The 21,511-nt window shown below is 53.2% G+C and overlaps 1 protein-coding gene across 4 annotated transcripts in view; it reads right to left on the reverse strand.

The window, feature by feature from the left end:
- Positions 1 to 139: 139 nt before the first annotated feature.
- Positions 140 to 21,511, reverse strand: part of qki2 (QKI, KH domain containing, RNA binding 2) — a 29,116-nt gene continuing 7,744 nt past the window's right edge. For 2 of the 4 annotated variants that reach the window (XM_023820252.2, XM_023820251.2), the window contains 7 exons: positions 20,068 to 20,210; positions 14,347 to 14,463; positions 12,692 to 12,835; positions 7,682 to 7,769; positions 7,258 to 7,563; positions 6,374 to 6,451; positions 140 to 3,573 (listed from right to left, as the gene is read on the reverse strand). In XM_023820252.2, coding sequence (XP_023676020.1) covers positions 3,557 to 3,573; positions 6,374 to 6,451; positions 7,258 to 7,563; positions 7,682 to 7,769; positions 12,692 to 12,835; positions 14,347 to 14,463; positions 20,068 to 20,210 — 893 coding nt within the window. In that variant the 3' untranslated portion in view covers positions 140 to 3,556. Of the gene's footprint in view, positions 3,574 to 4,036; positions 6,968 to 7,257; positions 7,564 to 7,681; positions 7,770 to 12,691; positions 12,836 to 14,346; positions 14,464 to 20,067; positions 20,211 to 21,511 lie in introns of those variants that run through there. The other 2 variants (XM_023820253.2, XM_072703802.1) reach the window with 2 other exon arrangements.

Below are 21,511 nucleotides of genomic sequence, written 5' to 3' on the forward strand. Positions count from 1 at the left end.
CACAGATTTTAACTCCAGCCTTTAACGTTTCGATTATGGCTCATCCTCACTCTTATTACTAATGGACAGCTGTTAAACACGCATCTGCGATTAGTATGCATGACTATAGCTTGGAAGGAGCATTAAATAGCCACAGACATGTAGCACCAAAGTTAGTTTTATTTATTTTTTTCCACTAGGATTTCAATATTCCACTATTGCTTTTCAGTACAAAGGGTTATGATTCTGTTTAGCATTCTAAAAAGTTACGTCTCACCCCACCCCTTTGTTTAATTACACACAATTCATGTTTTAAAACAACCAAAGCAGACATCTAAAACGGACAATGGAGCGGTTAACGATTGAGACCCCTGTCCGCTGTTAGTAAGTTTGCATGTGTGACGTTCATTAAAATAATACTACTGGTTAATCTGTGATGCCTGGCGGGCAGAGAGCGGCGAGACAGCAAGCGAGGGACGATCCCCACGGAGACGGAACTCTCCGGAAGCGACCGGCTCAGTCAGGCATTGGCCTGGTGTCCAAATGATGCCGCGTCAAAACAACCAAAAACCAACAGTAAATGAAACGGCATAATATTGCTTTTTAAAAACACACTCGGCACTAATAGACAGTTATATATATATCGTGCATCATTAGCTGGACAGAGACTATGCTAGTTAACACTGGTGGCGATGGAGGTGACGGCTTACACCGTCCACTAGGGGCACCCTCGCTCTCCCCTTTGTGTTGCCATGGCACAGGGAGACTTCCGAGCCCCTGGAGTAAATCATTAGTCACCGTAAGGCATACAGGTCTGCAGAGAAATACCAGGCACATCGTTTGAAACCTGTACAATTTTGATCTTTAGTGTTTTTGTTGACCCCTTTGCGGTTCATATCTAGAAATAAGTCAATATCTTTTTTATTACATACATACAAAATAGAATAGAAAAGTACACAATTTCAGCCGTAACTGCAAACATGTCTGTGTGATTTTCTCGTGCTTAGAGGCAATAAATTTGTACACTTCAAAATAAAAAGCATTAGAGCAAAGAAACTCAAATATGAAACGTCAATGGTTTGGCATCTTACAAAGGACACACAGGAACAAACTCAAAACTGGCTACTAAATGAACAGGCATCCACAGAAAGAAAGGAAAACAAAAAGTAATACTGGAAATCAAATCAATGATGCGACCATCATACATTGAGGTGCATTGCGTATTGCATGACAGTGAGATGATGTCATCGAACGTAACTCTGCCGGGGTGACTGAGGACGTCCCCGTCCTCCTCAGCCTGTCCCGCAGCATTGAGATATGGCACTATATATGTAAATGTAGCCAGGAAGACACTTCATGCCAGAGAAAACAATCACCAGTGGAGCCCCATTATTTGCATAGTAAGCGAAGAGGGAGGAGCCTGCTGCTGATGTCATAATCATGGCCACACCCACAAGGGCCCCAAAGCCCCGACATTCACACAGTAGCCTGATGGCAGAGCTCTACAGGACGATCTGGTACTACAGGACTGCGGCGAGTCACAGTGGGAATCTAAAAATCGCAGGACCAGTAATAACACAAAGTGTCAGTCAAACAAACCCTGAAGGTAGATATTAATGTGGAGAACTTGCAGGCGCGTTTCAGTACAGCTGCTGGGGCAGGTCAGGGTTAAAAACAAACCCTGAAGGTAGATATTAATGTGGAGAACTTGCAGGCGCGTTTCAGTACAGCTGCTGGGGCAGGTTAGGGTTAAAAACAAACCGGTACCTGTAAGGGGAGAGAATAATGAGAGACTACAACTGCTGAACTCCAAATCCCACAAGCCCCTACGTGCAGATTTAGGCTTCCTGCTAGGCGCAGGCGATGGCCATGATGGGGACAGCTATACGTTAAGGTCCACAGCCACGCCACAGCTCCTCGGCCGCTGTTATTATTATTTATTATTATTATGATTATTATTAATGACCGTCGTGAAGAACAGTCTTCGGAAGCCAATCTAAACGCCGCCCTGGCAGGGAAGGCCAGCTGCGACTCGATCCATTCTCCTCGGCTGGAGCGAGGCACAGGCCAGCCTGCTGCCGGCCCAAGAGCCCCCCCCCCCCCCCCCACCGCTGGTGGGAGGGAGCTGCAGACTCCAGGCTGCTCATTGGCCAGCGGGACATAAGGCACTTTCATGTTATTTTTTTTTTCCTCAACGTCATAAATGCTTAATGAAAAAACAAAAGAACAGAAGGCTGTTTTGGTCGATGCTTCTCCATCCGCAAAAAGGAGAGTCCCCCTCCCTGTGCTGGAAATTACCTCCTATGGTGACATAAAGGGCTTCTTTGTTCCATGTTTTCTATACAATACTGTAAGATAGAAAAGGCTACACTTCTGAAAAATATACTCCTACTCTTCTGCAGCACCCCTGTATCATAAAAGTACATATTTAATATTTCAGTGTTTGTTTGCTAATTCCCAGATATTGTACATTAAGTCAGCAGTTTCTTCCTCCCATAAATTCAGAGCATGGCTTTTACATCCTTCGAAAAGGGTGCTTTTTACACGGCTGCTTCGTCACGGCCCGCGGGCAGCGACATGGGTCGCTGGTACCGCTACCTGCGGTCCTGGGGGGCCCGGTTCCTTCGCTGTGTCACCCTACCGCAGGAGGACTGGAGAGACCCGTCTATGACGGACTCCCCCCCCTGCCCACGATGTGATTCAGATACAAAACCCAGAGTAAGTTTTTCAAACTCCGGCTCTGCAGTGGCAGGGCTGATCGGCCGCGAGCAGCACGCGTGCGGAACCCTCCGGAAGCAGGTCGCTGGCGGTGACCGGCGGCTCAGGCCCTTCAGGACCGGCTGGGGGCGCTGACAGTTGGCGGATGCTTTGGGCTGCACCTACCCGTGCTGGATGACGCCCCCCCACACCCAGGAACACTCATACGGATCACAGGCGCGTGTTCCTGCGGTGGGGGGGGTGTGTGTGTGCGTGTGATGGTGACGTGCCGGAGAGGAAGGCTGGGTGGCACGACACCCTGGGGACTTGATGAGCACGCTGCGGGGGAGAGGCCCGAGGCCCCCCAGCAGGGTGCCTGTGATTTGGGAGGGACCCCCACACCCATTGTAGAGAGGATGGCACCAGCTCGCCCCCCCCCCATGGGGCTGCTGTCAGATCTCGGCGTTCTGCTTCTCTTCACAAGGCTGGAGAGGTGGGAGGGTGGGGGCAGGGTTGGGGTGGGGGGCAAGCCAAGGCGGGACAAATTGGACCTTATTGCTTCACTATTCAGTGCAGGTACAGGACCATGATCACCTGACCGGGAATGGGCAGCAACAGAGCGGGTAGGCGGGGAAAAGGAGGTGGGGCCTAGATCTGGGGGTGGGGCCTGGGTCCGGGGGGGCGGGGCCTGGGTCCGGGGGGGCAGGGGAGGGCAGAGTGAAGTCACTAGGGCGCGTTGTTAGGGTGAGAAGCTGTGGCTTGGGCTCTCCCGGCAACCGCGAGATGGCGGAGGGAAGACGTGGCCAGAGAGCTGGTCAGCGGGGCAGGAAGCGGTCAGGTCATCATTGGGTGCAGAGTTCAGAGGTCAGAAGGTCAAAGGTTAGTTGCCTGTGGCGGCTGGGTGGTTAGAAGAAAAAAAAAAAACAACAAACAGAGAGAGGAGAAGAAAACAAAAGGAAAAAGATAGAGAGGAGATTAGTCCCAGGTAGTAATGGTTGGATGGCAACATGGTAGAACTAATCATAGCTAAGAACACGCCAGACTGACATTACCTAGACAACCCAGTAAAATCATGGGAGGGTCATGATTTCACACAAGCCCACTATCAGGTGTCAAATGTTAACAAAATAAGCAGGAAACAAAACCGATTATGAAATTAAATGAGACTGCTATCATGGGGCGACGGTTAGTGTCAGTCAAACAGCTAGACAGCAAGAAGGTCCAAAACAAAAAGTCAGTATGATTATTGCTCGGACCCAATTCTGGCGTTAGGCTCGTTCTGAAGCTGGGAAAGGCAGCTGTTGGCTCACAGGCCTTTAAGAGATCTGCATTTAACAAAAAAGCTCAAAATATACGATCATTTTTTTACTCAATATAGCTTTTATTGCCTTTCAGGTATTTTTCATCTATTTACAACAACGTCAAAAAAGTACTGGTCTCACGACTCAGAGCAACATTAACATGGAATGCAGTGGAGCTGCATTAGCTTTACAGAATGTGACGTCGTAAATGATCACGCATATAAACACTGACAGGTCAAGCCACAGTCTCACAGTCAACAAAAATACTTAGAATTAAAAGAAGTTTATCATATTCCAAAGTATACTGTCTGTCCTACAGAAAAAGGCTATGCAGTACTCTCTAGTTTATGGCACACAATTGACATTTTAGGCACACTTCTGTTTTATATTTTCATTTTCATTGTATATATATTTTTGTTTTAAAAAAACAGTAAATTCTATTCTCTCTTTATAAAAAAATCAACAATAACAACAAAACAACAAAAGAAGCTCACAGTGAAAGGTAAAAGTTCTCAAGTACGATCGGACCGACACTATCTGAGGACTCGAGTTACGCTCCTGCCATCTCGCCTTGCTCTACGCTGCCCCTGCAGGCGGTGCTGGGGGTGACTGTCTGCCTCCCGCTAAGTGTAGGCCTTCACCATTCCTGCCACATGTAGAGAAGACGGTCATTCAACCCAGAAAACGCCCTCTGACCCCCGTTTGTAATAATTCTTCTGAAAGGTCAGCTGACCCACTAGATAAAGAGCAGGATGTTTACTACCGAATCCCAAAGTAGTCATAAAACGTTAAATTCCTTCATTATCTATGGCAAGACATCAAAAAATAAATATAGGAAAACCACCACTGTACACCTGTGATCCTCTGCGAGGCATGAGAGACAGTGATTGGCCAGAAATTCGCAGTGGGTGGGTCTATCACATCCCACCTGACACGGTGTGGATGCCTCATCCATCCCACTTCATGCACTACGAGATTCTGCCGGCATTTTTAATGTCCGGTTCCAGGGACCCAAGACGAGTCACGCTCGATACACGTTGGTGTTCTGATTAATAGCTACTTCTGAACTGTAGTATCCAAGTACTGACATATTATCAGTCACAGTAGTTTAGTTCATATTAAAATCCCAAGTCGACATCTACACACCCCTAGTCAATTACATCTACATTTTAGGAAAGCCGGAAAGAGCCCGATTACAAAGCTCACCATAAGAGTTACAGTCAGACTCCAAAACTACCTCATTAGTAAGTGCAGAAGACATTTACTTCTTAAGCAGAACCTATTTTTCAACTGAGCCTAGCAAGCCATTCTAAGTCCACACTGAGCTGACTACACACACACACACACACACACACAGGCACACACACACACACAGACACACACACACAGGCACACACACACACACACAGGCACACACACACACACAGACAGACACACACAGACACACACACACACACACAGACACACACACACAGACACACACACACACACACAGACACACACACACACACAAACACACACACACACAGACACACACAAACACACACACACACAGACACACACAAACACACACACACACAAACACACACACACACACACACACACACACACACACACACACACACACAAGACTGGATGAAGTCTGCTCAAATCCACAGGAAGCTCAGGAATGTACCGCTGATACTAATGACAGTAATAAAACTTATTTGGGGGAAAAGTGGCTTCTTTTGGTATCGTTTAGCGGGTCAGAAACACAGCATTAGGCAGTACAATGACTGTCAGGCCTCCTCACAGAGCAGGGCTATGCAGCACTGCAGTCAGTGCGTTCCGGTCACATCCATCACATTATCTGCTCCTACGCTGATCGTGCCAAAGTCGGCGGGCGAGGCGGCCCAACCAGAACAGGAGTAAAACTCCCCGCTGTTGAGCTGGACGGAGATCACCCCTGATCATCCATCTGCAGGCCTCTGCTCGGCACGCTCACACACCTGGTTCCCTTCCTCTCGGCCCTGTACCTTTAAGAGCGCAGTGTGGCCGACGGCTGCGACGGCGAAGCCGCCTGCGCTAAGTCTGCGCATAAGAGCGCCTAGCGTCTGCTTCTCTCACCACTGACCCCAAACATTCGGCCTTTCATTCAAATCTGAAATTAAGACTTTTGCTAATTTCCCACAATGGACAAAATAAAATAAAATAAAATAAAATAAAGTAAAATAAAATAAATAAGCATATGAAATAAAGATGCATGCAGTGAAAACTAAACCCAGAGTAAACACAGTCTCTTCATGAACTGCTGCTTTCTGCAGATGCTCGTGTCCACTTGTGTCCAGTGTATGACAGTTCCCCCCGCCCCCCAAGCCCCCCCATGCACACGAGAAGAACGCCGGAGCTAAACTAACCTCTGTCAGAGGTCACGACCCTTTGGTAAGGGTGAACTCGAACCTCGTGCCTTCGAACCTTAGTGGCGACCGCACCTGCTTGGATGGTGACACACGCCAGGCAGTTAGCGGCTCGGTCTCCCACTCACAGCTCGACAGAGACAGGAGACGCTTATTAAACGACAGCAGCAAACACCAACAGGAAATAAAACACAGCACAAGAGAGACTGAAGGCACAGCGGATATCCTTCAATAAGGACGTGTACGGCGATGCTTTGTGGTGCCGGAAGTCCTGAACGCAGGCAGCCGCCGCCGACTTGGGTCCTTGGTTCAGGAATGGTTGATACGAGGCTTCCCTAGTCATGTGATCAGGGTGGGGTCGGAAAGCCAAACACCCTCCCGCACGCCTGCGCATGCACAACCTCAAACTGAGCATCCCAGAGACAGCTACACTCAGGGAAATGATTAGTACGGCTATGAAGTGAATTTTTTTATTACCCAAACACAGTATTAATCTAAGCGAGTGTTATTCTGTCCCAGTTCATGTAAATGGCAGTCGGGGAGGGGGGGGGCAGGCAGAGAGGGCCGTTTAGCCTTTCGTGGGGAAAGCCACACCTAAGAGAGCAAGAGGAGGCCGGTTAGGCTTCGGACGGCCTGTGTTTCAGGATGCACCATTACACAAAGAGCCCTCGGATGACCTACGACCTCCCTCACAATGCAGACACCCCGTAACTCTGCCTAACTCTAACCCCATTACTGCAGGCGGATGTCCTGCTGCCCAAAGGTTAAACAGCAGCCCCCTAACATGGATCCAGCGCTCCCAGTATCTGTGGGTTAGGTCAGCCGACATATTCAGATGCTACTGTTACACATCCGGCCCAGTAGGGGGAACTCTGAAGGCTTACCTAGCACTCCGCTGGCGTCGATGGGGTATTCCATGATGGACGCCGGCGCCAGGGCGTAGGGGTACTCGTACGGGGCGTAGATGAGGCCCGACTCTGGAGTTTGGGGCAGCAGGGTGGCAGCGTGGGGCGTGGCACCCGGCATGAGGGCGGAGGTCTGGATCTGCCGAATGAGGGGCATAAGAGCGGGGCCTGCAGGGGGCACTGCGGTGGGCGCTGCTCGCAGGGCGGCGGGGGGCATCGCTGAGGCAGGAGCCGTGAGGATGCGCGGGGCCTGGGCCGCAGTGGCTAAGGAGAAAGAGAGGGTAGCTGGGGGGGGGGGGGGGGATACATACAGGATTAAGTAAATGTTTGGTGAAACAGCACGACTGCTTAGGAAAGTAAGGACCTCCCCCAGCCCCAGTAGAGGTCAAAGGTCACGTCTTACGGGACTTGATGTTGGCATCGCGGTAGGTTCCGTTAAGGATGGCGAGTTCCATCAGCTGCATCTTCTTCAGGCTGTCCTCCCCCTCCGCCTGGAGATGGGGGGGTGAGAGGTTAGACCATGGAGGTGTGTGTGTGGGGGGGTGCAGCTGTTCACCACCGCGGCTCCCTGGCGGCCTGCTGTGGCGGCCTACACCTCCGCGGAGGCCTGTCGATGCGAGCCGCCCTGACGGCCCAGTGCGGAGAGCCAAGCCAGTGATCGGGCTGACTGGTGGGACGGTCCGCCGCCTGCAGCGGGAAATCAGCAATATGCGTGGACATTCATCGGAGGAGGCAGTTCAGGAGGTTCGGTGGGGGGGGGGCTCTGCTTATCAAGGCCGAAAGATCAGGGCCTCATGAAGAACAAGCCTGCTTTCTTCGGGCTGCAGAGAAGCTTCCAAAAACTCCAGCTCTACAGACATTGACCCCGGCAGGAGTCTGGAGATCTGGATGAGCAGAATCCAGCAGAACGCTGCCTACCCCAGACCCGTGAAGCCCCCGGGGTGAATGGCTTGGCATGCTGCATTCCAGCTGTGCAGTCACATGCGGGGAAAGCAGGCGGTATTGACCCTCAAAACCTCGCTACTGGTGACACTTTCCAGCCACCACCAAGGACAAGGCAAAGAAAGATCCCGTGTAATACAGAGGTAAAAAAAAAGCTGATAGGATAAGACAGTTCCTCATCCAGGCCTGCAGGTGGCACTGTGGCCTCCCCATGGAGCTGGGTCTGGGTGTGAATGTACAAGAGAAAGTCCTCTGAGTGACTTGTCACATGGTGTCCCCAGTCACCACAGCTGTCAGCAGCGGCGGAGTCTACGTTGCTGGGCAGATTGGGTTACGGCGCTGGATGCCTGCCGGCCCCAATCACGGCCGGCCGCTACAGGCTGAGGTGTGGGGTTAAAAAAACAGGTCACACGCCACGCTTGGCCAGCCTCCCAGTGCACTGCCTCGCCACACTTGGCCTACCTCCCAGTGCACTGCCTCGCCACACTTGGCCTGCCTCCCAGTGCACTGCCTCTGGCCTGTGACCTCCTTCTGCCACCACTGCAGGGCAAAGAGAGAAATGAAATCCAGGCCCAAACAATGCAGCAGAAACAGGACAGTGAACACCCCAACCGAACCCCCCCCCCCACCGAAACCGGGGAGTTCCTGCGCATCGCCTGCCCGGGGATTGCCCCCATGTGGCTCCCCAATGAAAGGGCAGGTTTGGGGCATTTTTCCATGCTAATCTCTTATCCCTGGCTCAAGGACATGAGAACGATGGGGGGGGGGGGGCACTTTTCTGATTAAATAAAAGTGAACAGATGACAAAACGAAAACAAACAAGCATTTACCTCTCCCCCAGAAAAACAGAAGAGGCCCACGTGTGTGTCCAGATGCTCAAAGGTAAGTGTGGCACCAGTAGCTGGGCCGGCCCGATCCCCGTGTGAGTGTGTGTGTGTGTGTGTGTGTCACTCTCTGATCCACTGACCGGCTGCCCTCACTCCCGCTTGCACAACCTTCCCCCATCTGTCGTGGCATACAGGTCACGCGTGGTCACTGGGCTGCACACTGGGTGAGGCAGCTAAAGCTGGCGTCCATCGTAGATGGAGAGCATGCCATGAGACTGGCATGAGACTGGCATGAGACTGGCATGAGCTGTGGAACCCTTACCTTATCGATGGGGCACAGCCCTTTACCTAGAAACATGCCACTCTCCTAATCCTGTACAGACATCCTCATGAAGACAGACCCTGCTGCTCTGCAATTTCTGGACTTTTCCAAAAAGTGAGCATTTGTGAAGCCACATGTGGCACCATTCATGTGGAAGCAGCAAAGCCATCATTGCAATTTCCATCTCAAGTCCTCTGGTCTGACCAATCAGCACCTACAGATATGTCTGGGACAGGCACTGAAACAGACGGGCATTATTTTGGACAGACTCGGGTGGGCCTAAAGCCATCCAACAGGAAGGCAGGACGCTTAACCCTTTGCAGTCGGCTTGGGAAGAGTCATTGGTCTTCCTTGGCAAATCGTTTTTTTCCAGGCTTGGGGCACAACAGCCTGTCTCAACCGGATTCAGCTGCCCCTAACCAGTACCAGACCCCGGCCAGTCCCCAGTCCTCCCAGAAACCCTGAACCGGGTGGCTGTGCCAAGAGTGTCTCAGATCCTCTTTGCTCATCTGATGAGGACGCCAAAGAGGATTTTCTGGTGGGTGGGGGACCTTCACTCCCCGCCCCGTCCGCTTCACCTGCATGCTCTGCTTGACCTTGTGCGTTACCCTCCCTCATTAATATGCTAAGCTAATGCGTTTTGCTTTTAGCGACATCGCTTTTACACCACTCCTCGTTTTGATCTGCGCGTCTCTCTAAATAAATTAACGGCCAACTGCGCAGGAAACCTCTTTAAAAATAACCAATCCGGCAAACGACAGCGAGGCGCCGGGCCTCGCAAACCCAGCCACGTGAAGGCCGCGTTTCATCTCGTCACTCATGTGGGACGCCCAGTGCGTCCTCAGCTTGTCGTGCCCCGCGCCACATTCTCCATATCTGCAGTCCCTGGGAAAAAATGCGTACTATAAAACTACCCTTATTGTAACGTAGCTCGATACAAAGTAAAACTAAACACCTGTCCCACTGCAAGCCTGGGAAAATCCCCCAGCAGACAGAACATACATCGTTTTATATGATGTACATCGTTTATACAAAGTGTAACGGTCACTCTTAAAATCCAGTTGGAATACGAAGTGGTATTTGAACACTGGAAGACTGAGGCCATTGTATATCTGAGAAGGACACCTTGGCAGCTGCTGCAAAACCCAGACAACTAGGGCTGCGGTAACCATGACGACGCAGATCCACACCAGAAAAACTTGCGGAAGTTTGCGGAAGGCCAGCTGAGCGGCATAGTCTTCCAGCCACGTGATCTGTGAGCATGCTGCGTTTGTCGTCCAGTGAAACCGCACCAGCAGATCTCTCTCTGGTGCATGACGATTTTGGTCAACTCCGGCGGTCTGGAGTCACCTAACGAACAACCTGTCGGTAGCAAAGGCGTCTAAATCAAACGTCCGTCCCCCACGCAGACCCGTGAGAGAGCGTGTGAGAGGATGAAGACGGATTTGCTGTCTGGGGCGTCCGACGCCGGCTCAGGGCTCTATTCGCCTCCTGTTTTTCTCCTCTTGAGCAGAGCCAGCATGTTGCCGTGGCGATCCATCTCTTCATTCAACTTCCAGCTCTGTGTTATCCTAGAGACCACCAGCCTGCCACCCCCCCTCCCAACTCCCTTAAACACCCAGTGAACTCCTCTGCCCAGCTTTATGGAGACAGAGAAACAGACAGACAGAGAAACAAACAGACAGAGAGACAAACAGACAGAGAGACAGGCAGACAGAGAGAGAAACAGACAGACAGAGAAACAAACAGACAGAGAGACAGGCAGACAGAGAGACAAACAGAGAGACAGACAAAGAGAGAAACAGACAGACAGAGAAACAGACAGGCAGACAGACAGACAAAGAGAGAAACAGACAGAGAGACAGACAGACAGAGAGACAAACAGAGAGACAGACAAAGAGAGAAACAGACAGACAGAGAAACAGACAGGCAGACAGGGAGACAAAGAGAGAAACAGACAGACAGAGAGACAGACAGACAGACAAAGAGTGAAACAGACAGACAGAGAAACAGACAGACAGACAGAGAGACACACAGGCCGCTCAGGTGGAGGTTAAGGCGGTACAGCACAGCACAGCACAGCCACAGCGACTCTCCATCTGCCATGTGCCGGAGTCGGGGGTGTTGAGCAGGAGCTGCTTTTACAAGCTGCTCACGTCACACCTGATGCTACGGGGTAAATCTGTTCACGGTGTCCCAGTCATGCGGAGGGCGGAACAGCAGAAATGAAAGACTTCACTACCCCTGCAGAAGTGACGGGTCCTAAGCAAAGCGGTACTTTCAGGGGAGACTCTGCTTATGTTTGTGTGTGTGAGAGAGGAATACTGCCAGAGAAATAAACGGCAAAAGCCTGAGATAAAGAACATTACCCAGAATGCATTGCATTTCATTTCCTCCTGACTGGTCGTGTTCACTGTCCACTCTGCACAAGACACGGAGTCTGGGTCAGTCCCTAACATCCATAAAGACCTTGCAGCCAACGGCATTCAAGAACAGGCCTTTAGTGCTGGGTAGGGAGTGGCTTCTCTATCTGTGGCCTGGGGGGGTCGGGAGGCCGGGCAGAGGGCCAGTATTGCTGACCAATGAGGCAGCACGTCCAGGGAGTGCTGTTCAAAGGTTAAAGGTCAGGGCACTCTGCTCCTGAGATTCCAACCTCCACCCCCCGAGAATGGTCACTGCACATATTGGTGTGTGTGTGTGTGTGTGTGGGGGGGGGGGGGGGGAGAGATAAACGCTACTGCTCATGTCTTGAGCGTACAGCTTGCAACCCCCCCCTCTTGACAGTGTCACGCAGTGGCAGCCGCAGGGAGGGATGACGACAGCGCTTTCCGGAAGACATCCCTTTCCCAGAGGATGATGCAATGTACGACATGCCTGGGTTGACACTGCCCCCCCCCCCAGATGGAACCGCGGAGCTGCTCCCCCCCCCACCACCGACACCGAGACAGAACCACCACACTGCCCCGCCCCCCCCGCCACTCTGAAGGAACCATGGAGCCGCTTCCACCCCCCGTTATCGGGTCAGAATCACCACACTGCCCCCCCGTCAGTCTGAAGGAGCCACGGAGCTGCTCCCCCCCCCCCCCCACTGACACTGGGACAGAACCCCCATGCCTAGTACTTTGATATAGTTCAGTGTAGCTACATGAGTCTTTGTGACTGAGATGGCAAGGATTACTCTGCACTGTCAGTCACTAGAGTAGAGTTTTCATTGGTTACTCTGTGAGTGACAGCATACGGTGATCCCGCCCACTCCTCAATACCTCTGGTTTGGCAGTTTCCCTGCGGCTCCCGCCTCCTCGGCCCCGGCCCCGCGACTCACCGCTGGGACCAGCAGCTTCTTCACCTCCTCCACGGCCCTCTTCAGCTTGATTTCGGCCCTGTTCTGCGAGTCCTCCACGGTGATCAGCACGTGCAGGTCCTCGTTTAGGTGCTCCCAGTTTGGCTTCCCGCGGTTCTGCTCCTCCTGCAGATTTTAATGGAGGAGACGAAGGCTTTCTTTTCGCTTTGTTTCCTCGCGGGGAAATTCTTTACATGTTTGACCTTTAAGAGTTAAGGCGTATTATGTAACCATTCAGGCTGAATACTTTGCACAGAACAAATAAAATAAATCCTTCCCAGTTCTCTTGTTGCGGGTTTCATCTTTTCTCACATCCCCTACGCTTGCAGGTGTCTAAGCTTTCGGCCGGCAACCCGCTCCTAAGGACCCGCCGTGACCCGTCACCTGCACTGCACCGTGTCCCTCCAGCCTCAATGAGGCCCGGGGCCGCCGGAATACTGAACTATCATACTCTAATTAGGCAGAAAAAAATGAAAACAAAAACCACAACAAAAACACACAAATGGGGAGGACTTTCATCTTCAGCAAGCGCAGCCCTCGGGCCAAACGAGGAGAGACAGGGGAGCAGCTAACGAAGGCATCAAAAGCCAGGTTCTGTCTGTGTGGAACCTCCCTGGAGTGGGAGAACATTCATTGTTCTTTTTTTTTTTTTAAAAATCGTAACCTGGTCCTACTTGGATACGGTTCATGTGGACCATCATTACAGCTGAGTCACAGCACAGCGTACAAATCAATAACGAGATAAAGAAGCATTTCCTTTAAGAACAAACAGCGAAAGAACAGAGGATCAAGCAGCCCACAAGACATTCCCAGGCGCCGAGCCCCGTTCCTGAGACGGCGGTTTGGGGGACGCCTGGACGGTGACTGGCCCGGGAGGCGGCTCCAAGTTCTCGGCTGTGCAACCGGACCCACAGAATATTTAAGGGACGTGTCAAAGCGGCAAAGTGAAATGCGCTGCTGTTACTCTGAGCCAAAGCGTCGCACTCGCGATGCACTCGCGATGCACATCGCACTGCACGGCGCACTGCACAGCGCACTGCACGGAGATTTCCACAGCCCTCCTGAATGCGCGGATGTACTTGGAGCTGAGCTGCTGTTCACTGGCAGCCCAGCAGCAGCTTAAACACAAATGCAAACTTTAATAATAAGCAAACACACTAAAATGCGATTCTAGGGTATGAAAGAAAATACCCGATCCTGCTTAAACAAAAACTTCACCCACCCAGTCGTTACACAGCCTCGTTAACAGGCCAGATCTGTGACCATGTTTGTCAAAAGATAAAGAAATTAAGTCTCGATGTTCTCGTTTATCAGGAGCAGCTGATTAGTGTGACGGTGCCCATTAAGCTGGATCCTTTCTTCTTGGTGTTTGGTTTTTATTTTTTTGCATTTTTACAGGGAAAAGCTCCTCTGCTGGCCTCTAGTGCCACTAAATTCAATCGGAGCACCTTTACTGTTCCATCGTGGGTGACGGGTCAGCTAGGATGTCAGTGTTCCCCAGGGACGAGCTGGCCATGCCCACGTGTTACATTAATGCATTAACGTGCGGTTCACAGCTCCCGGCCCATCAGCCAGATGCGGATCTGCGCAGGCGTTCTGCGTGGACTCCCCTCTCCCCACTGCAGGCCCCCGCTTACCTTCTTCTTGTCCCGCATGGAGCCCTTTCCTCGAACCATGATCTTACAGCCCGTCTCCGCCTCCAGCTGCTTCGCCGTCAGCCCCCGGGGCCCCAGGATCCTCCCAACGAAGTTAAACTGCGTAGACAGAGCAGGGGTGGCAGATCAGGGGTGGAGCTTCACTAAGGACGCCCCCTCCCCCCCACCGGCCCGCAGGGGGCACCGGCTCGGTTGGCAGAGGAGTTATAATTCGGACACCTGGTGATTCAGCCTGAAATGGAGCCTCTACTTCAAACATATTGCCTAAGAGCTGCTGGCGTACAAGCTCACAGCAGAATATTAAGCGTGACGGTTCTTCTCAGGACAGCGTCTCATTCGCGGTGCGATACAGCAGGCTGGCACGACATTTCCATGCAGGCGTGATGCAAACACTTCAGAAGCACTTGACAGCAACCCCCCCGGAGTCCCACAGCTATTTCCGCCCATGCAGTCACACCCCCCCCGGAGTCCCACAGCTATTTCCGCCCATGCAGTCACACCCCCCCCCCTCCCCCCAGGTTTGAATTATGCAAAATGGGACATAATGGGAGTATCCTGATAACCCATAATGCAACGCTACATTGGCAGCAAAGTGCATTTACCCCATTGAGTAGGGTCAGCATCTTATAGCGTGGTAAATCAGAGTTACTATGGTTACTACACTTTTTCAGGTTTGTCGCAGTTCAGGACGATGTGTATCCACTCTCCGGGAGGACGTCACAGCCCACCCCCTCCTGAGGGTCACCCCGACACTGATGGATTAATGGACGTGACCCCCCTCCCCCCTCCTCGTGTGTTGTGGGTCAGCCCTGGGGGTGGGAGTCCTCTGAGGGACCGGGCCCCGCGCCTGGAGTCCAGCCTCGGAGAGAGCAGCTGGTGGCCAGGTCACTTACATAACCAGGCTGGGCTCGTCCCCAAAATGGCCGCGTGGAGCCACCGTGTTGGAGTAACACCTACGAGATGAAGGGCACGGATCGGTGGCGAGGCCAGCGGAGTCGCAGGTGGGATTGGGGAGGGCTAGACCTCGCTGAAGGGAGCCGGAAATATAATGAAAATCATAATTAATCCCGCTAACCGGGAGGTTACCTGGAAACCCACACGTGCTGGTCAATGCAGCGTCCGGCAACCACCTTCCGACGAAGGAAGGCAGAGCAGAAAGCAGAGCATGACTGAACACCGATCGCGATCCAGCTGACAGCCGACATGCTAGGTCGGCTGAGAAGGGCCCAAGGCCTGAGCTCACGGCGGCACGCTGTGACAACACGGCCCAAATATCACCTGCTAGGAAGTGGCATGAGCAGGCAGGTGATGTGGTGGACGGGGCTTGACATCCACCTGCACACATCACTGGTTTCTGGGGCACGACGGCTAAGGAAGGACCCTAGAAAGACCCCGGAGTAGGAACCTCTGCACTCAGGCAAAAAGCAGTTCTCCTCCTCAGAAGTTAGATAAGAAACCCCCGGGATCTTCTAAAATGGTTTAGGACACTTAAGGCCAGTGAAGTTTGCCATGCTCATCCATGGCTGCAGGTCCTCGTGTGCACCTCTGGCGACCTGAATGCAGGTCCTCGTGTGCACCTCTGGCGACCTGAATGCAGGTCCTCGTGTGCACCTCTGGCGACCTGAATGCAGGTCCTCGTGTGCACCTCTGGCGACCTGAATGCAGGTCCTCGTGTGAACCTCTGGCGACCTGAATGCAGGTCCTCGTGTGCACCTCTGGCGACCTGAATGCAGGTCCTCGTGTGCACCTCTGGCGACCTGAATGCAGGTCCTCGTGTGCACCTCTGGCGACCTGAATGCAGGTCCTCGTGTGCACCTCTGGCGACCTGAATCCTCCATATATGACCCTTGGTGGTGCAACCAGCGGTTCCCCAAGAGCCTTTCAGGACATGTCACACGCACTTCCAATGAGGGCGTTTCGGAACCTGACTGACAAGCGGAGATCATCCAGACTGCGGTACGTGGGTCTCACAGCACATCTTCCCAGTCCACTGTGGACCGGCATGGTCAAGACTGTAAATGAGCAGTTAGCTGGGTTGCATGCGTGGGGGCTGACTGGTCACATGACAACCTTGCCCTGATTTCTGCTGAGGTGTCGCAGAGCCCTGCTGAAATGTCATAACCCCCTCCCCCCCACGCGCTCAATCCAGGCCATCACCGCAAACCTTTTCCCGCCGAGTCGCTCGACGAATCAAGGCTTCGGCTGTATTTTACATGAATCAGCAGCTCAAAGGAGGACATCTTTCCCCTGAAGTCATGACACAGAATCCCCCCAACACTGTCAGTGGGTGCTGTTTTAGCAGCAACACAACCACTGAGAACCCAAATTTCTAACCTCTTGCTTACAGATTCGGGTCCCCGGGAAAGCGTTGCAGTTTTCACAGGGACAGCCAGTGCTGAAATAACTGCAGCATCACGGGAGGAAAAAGGCAGGGCAGTGATTTAGGGGCGAGTCGACCCTCGGTTACAGTGCCCGCCGCAGCATCGCCATGGTGACGCCGCATGACCCCTTAGCGATGGCTAGATTTTTATATCTGTAACAGAGCTGCTCACTTCATACAAGTGGGTCACGGGGGTTTGTGCAACAGAGGAGGAGGTCATAGACAAGGGGTGGAAGAGTGGTAGGTCCTGGGGAGGGCAGAGACACGCAATGACCTCACACACAGACACAGACACAGACACAGACACAGACACAGACACAGACGCCCCAAATGTAAGCCTTATAAACTACACTGGACAACATTATTAGCAGCTAAACTACGCAGATTGAAGAAGCACTGACCCACAGAGCCCTAGACCTATCAGGGAGCACTGACACCAACCCTAGACCTGCCAGGCAGGACTGACACCCACAGAGCCCTAGACCTGCCAGGGAGCACTGACACCAACCCTAGACCTGCCAGGCAGGACTGACACCCACAGAGCCCTAGACCTGCCAGGGAGCACTGACACCAACCCTAGACCTGCCAGGCAGGACTGACAACCACAGAGCCCTAGACCTGCCAGGGAGCACTGACGTCCACCCACTCTGTGATTGGATGGATGTTGGTTTGAATCCTGTCCTCTGCTGAATAATCCCATCTCCCCTGGGCCTTTCAGCGAGGCCCTTAACTGCCCCCCCTCAGGGGTCCTGGATAAATGGCTGCACTTGGACCCCAAGCTTCACTCTCAGCAGTATGAGTCATACAAAGGAGAACATGATGAGATGTATGAAAAACACCCCCCACTGTACCTGTACTCATACGTGTGCGAACGGCAAATAAAGCTTCACTTAATTTCCTTCCATTTAATTTCACTGGAGGTCTTCCCCACCCCCACCCCAAACTCTGGGGGAGCTACAGTTCCTCAGCGTGCAGCAGGAGATGTGAAGTACTCCCGTGTCACACGAAACCAAAGCCCTGAGTGGCCGGTAAAATGCAAAGCTCTAGCCTGATATGCTCCAGCCCAATCTGCGCCCCCCCACACAGAAGGAGGTGCATCGCAGGCATGCCGCCCCTCTTCTGGGTGACTGGCGGAGGGGGGGGTAGGGAGTGTCTGCGGGATAAGGAGAATGAGCAGACATGCCCCGCCACCCCGCCCCCCCGCCACCCCGCCAGCACATCCATGTGTTTGACTAACCACCATGACAGTCTGTCACGCTCTAAAACAGACTTCACGTAAACCTCCCCCCCTCCCCTGCCTCACCAGGGGCCCATTTGGTGCCATCGTGAGCCCCCCCCCCCGTCCCCCTCCCTGACCTTTGCTGTCAGGGAGCTGACTGACAGGGGGGGCAGCTGACTCCGCACCGGCCCACAATGCATTCCCTTCCTTTTAAAGCCCCCCCAAGAGCACAGGTTCCAGCAGCTGGGGGACACTCACTGTATATTTAGCACTGAGCTCATATATTCCTGTAGCTACGAAGAGGGGGGCTGCATGTGGGTGGGGGGCATTGTGTTTCTGTCCCATGGTGGATAAAGAAAGGGTCGCGCTTAGCGGAGGACAGTGTGAGGCAACTGAGGATCCCACCCTCTACCCCCCCACTCCAATTACACCTCAGAGGTGTCTGACTAGCCAGGGAGTGAGATTAAGCAGGATAAAGCCGATTTTATTTTTAATCAGCGCAAGTAAATATGCAGGGAGGGCTTCCTATCATCAGGACGTCAGCTGCAGCCTGAAGGTCGTCAGCCGCTCAATCTGTACCTACGCGCGCACGGGGAGACGCGCAGATGTGAACAGGGAGACGAAGGCACAGGGAGACGAAGGCACAGGGAGACGAAGGCACAGGGAGACGAAGGCACAGGGAGACGAAGGCACAGGGAGACACGCAGACGCGCACAGGGAGACGCGCAGACGCGCACAGGGAGACGCGCAGACACGTGCAGAGGGACGTGTGAAAGCACAGATGTGCATAGACGTGCAGAGAGAGAGACGCACATGAGACGTGCACAAACAAATACACGCATGCAGAGAGAGAGATACCCCCCACACTACGCTGGCCCCCACCATGGACCCCCCTCCTGATTTAATACTTGGCCAGCTTATCTACATCAAACGATATGGGTCCCCTTGGTCAGAGTCCAACATACTCAAGTCTGAAAGGATATAGTGATGAACATTTGGGGCCGAAGCAAACTCCCAGCATGCTCCTCTGAGGAGTGAGGAGTCAGGGTCACTCCGGGTCATTGCAGCCCGAATCGTGCCACAGAGCAGCGAACCAGAATGGGATCTGTGATCAGAGGGCCGCCATGCTGCCCACGGGAGGGGGGGGTGAGGGGACAGCTGCCACTCAGCTGGGGCCCTGCAGATCACTGAGGGGCCACAGGGTCACGCTGGACTCACACCTGCGTCCTGTATGGGGGGGGAGGGGTGACACTCTCCTCTGGGGCCCTGGGTACAGGCAGAGTGAACGGTCCACATGCAAGAGGCTGAGCAAAGAGCAAGAGGGAGACCGACGCACAGGCATTGCTGGGAACCAGAGTCTGTATTGGGCCACAGGACACATGGGCATCCCACAGTACTCAGTACTCACGTCGGGGTTAGGGATTGGGTACTCACGTCGGGGTTAGGGTACTCACGTCGGGGTTAGGGATTGGGTACTCACGTCGGGGTTAGGGATTGGGTACTCACGTCGGGGTTAGGGATTGGGTACTCACGTCGGGGTTAGGGATTGGGTACTCACGTCGGGGTTAGGGATTGGGTACTCACGTCGGGGTTAGGGTTTGCGAACTCACGTCGGGGTTAGGCTTTGCGAACTCACGTCGGGGTTAGGCTTTGCAAACTCACGTCGGGGTTAGGGTTTGCGAACTCACGTCGGGGTTAGGGATTGGGTACTCACGTCGGGGTTAGGGATTGGGTACTCACGTCGGGGTTAGGGTTTGCGAACTCACGTCGGGGTTAGGGATTGGGTACTCACGTCGGGGTTAGGGATTGGGTACTCACGTCGGGGTTAGGGATTGGGTACTCACGTCGGGGTTAGGGATTGGGTACTCACGTCGGGGTTAGGGATTGGGTACTCACGTCGGGGTTAGGGTTTGCGAACTCACGTCGGGGTTAGGGTTTGCGAACTCACGTCGGGGTTAGGCTTTGCAAACTCACGTCGGGGTTAGGGTTTGCGAACTCACGTCGGGGTTAGGGTTTGCGAACTCACGTCGGGGTTAGGCTTTGCAAACTCACGTCGGGGTTAGGGTTTGCGAACTCACGTCGGGGTTAGGGTTTGGGTACTCACATCAGGGTACTCTTTTACCGGAACGTAGAGCTTCTCCTGCAGCTGTGCGATGGGGCCCACGGCCTCGGGCAGTTCCGACGCCCGCCGTTCCGTGCTGCCATTCAGTGTATCGTTATACATGTCCTTCCGCACTCTGCCGATCTCTGCAAAACAGCATTATGGGATAGGCACTTAGCCAGCAACACCAGGAAATATACCAAACAGCATTATGGGATAGGCTCTTAGCCAGAAACACCAGGAAATATACCAAACAGCATTATGGGATAGGCACAGATTCAGTGAGTGACTTCACTCCAGAGGAATGACAAAATGATGAGGTCACAGGAGCAGGGCGCCCTTCCTCACTGCCAGTGCTGTTCAGGGGGGTTTTCGGTTTTATGCATATTCTCTGGGTCGGCCCGCCCCCGACGGGAAGAAAGGCCTTTCCACCTCGGCTCCGCGTCCCACCTCCCCGCTCCTGTGTCACCCAGCAGCAGTGCTTGGTGTTTATTCACGTCGATTTCTCCAGCCTCCTGGTCACAGGAGGGTCATACGCTGATCCCCCCGCCTCCCCACGAGAGCGTCTCCTCGGCACACCTCCAGTAAACACCCCCGGAATGAGGCACACGCTGATCCCCAGTCAGTCCGTGTCAGTGGTGGGGGCACTGAAACCCCAGAAGGGTGTCTGGCACCAAAGAGGGTCTGTGTGACCTTCACACAACCTCAGCGGGGCTGGGGGGGTCTCTGGGTGTCTAAGAGAGACACAGGGGCAGGGACAGCCAAATAAAACCTCCCCCACATGCGATATGTGCTGTGCCCCCCCCCCCCCCCCCCCGGCACGTCACAGTGCTAACACCCCCTGTGCCACGACAGTGCCTATATGCACAGCGATAGAGCAAAGAGACCAGCCAAATCTCTAACCCCTGCATCGGTTTGCCCGAAATCTCTGCGGTGTCCACCATGGAAGATCTCTGAAGTCCGATCTCATTCCTCGGGGATTGCAACCAAACGGACCCGAACTGGATCGACACTGGACCTCCCCGGGGGAAAATGAGGCAGCATCTCCTACAGCAAACGTACATTTAATAATAATAAACTACTACTTGAACCCCGCGGGGAAATTCTCTTTTTGCCGACCCCATCTTAGTCTCCGGGATGCACATGCAGGTACGGCAAGCTTGGCAGTGAAGGGCAGAGCCACACGCTGCCTTCAAAGGCAGGAAGCTCCTTATTATCGCTCCAACATGGATCAAAAAAAAGAAGAGAAGTGACTCGTCCTGTGCTGCTGGTCAGCTGCCTCCAAGCCCCCTAACATTATTACAACCGACAATCAAAAACTGCTTTGCAGAGGATGCCGAGGGCAGATGTGACACAAACAAGGTTATTACACCCAATGGAGGCCCTGGGAACACAGAGATATAACAGAAAATTTAACAGCTCCAGTCAATTTCCCAGCAACAAAGCG

Source organism: Paramormyrops kingsleyae, chromosome 20 (genome assembly GCF_048594095.1).
Source record: "Paramormyrops kingsleyae isolate MSU_618 chromosome 20, PKINGS_0.4, whole genome shotgun sequence".
NCBI classification, from domain to species: domain Eukaryota; kingdom Metazoa; phylum Chordata; class Actinopteri; order Osteoglossiformes; family Mormyridae; genus Paramormyrops; species Paramormyrops kingsleyae.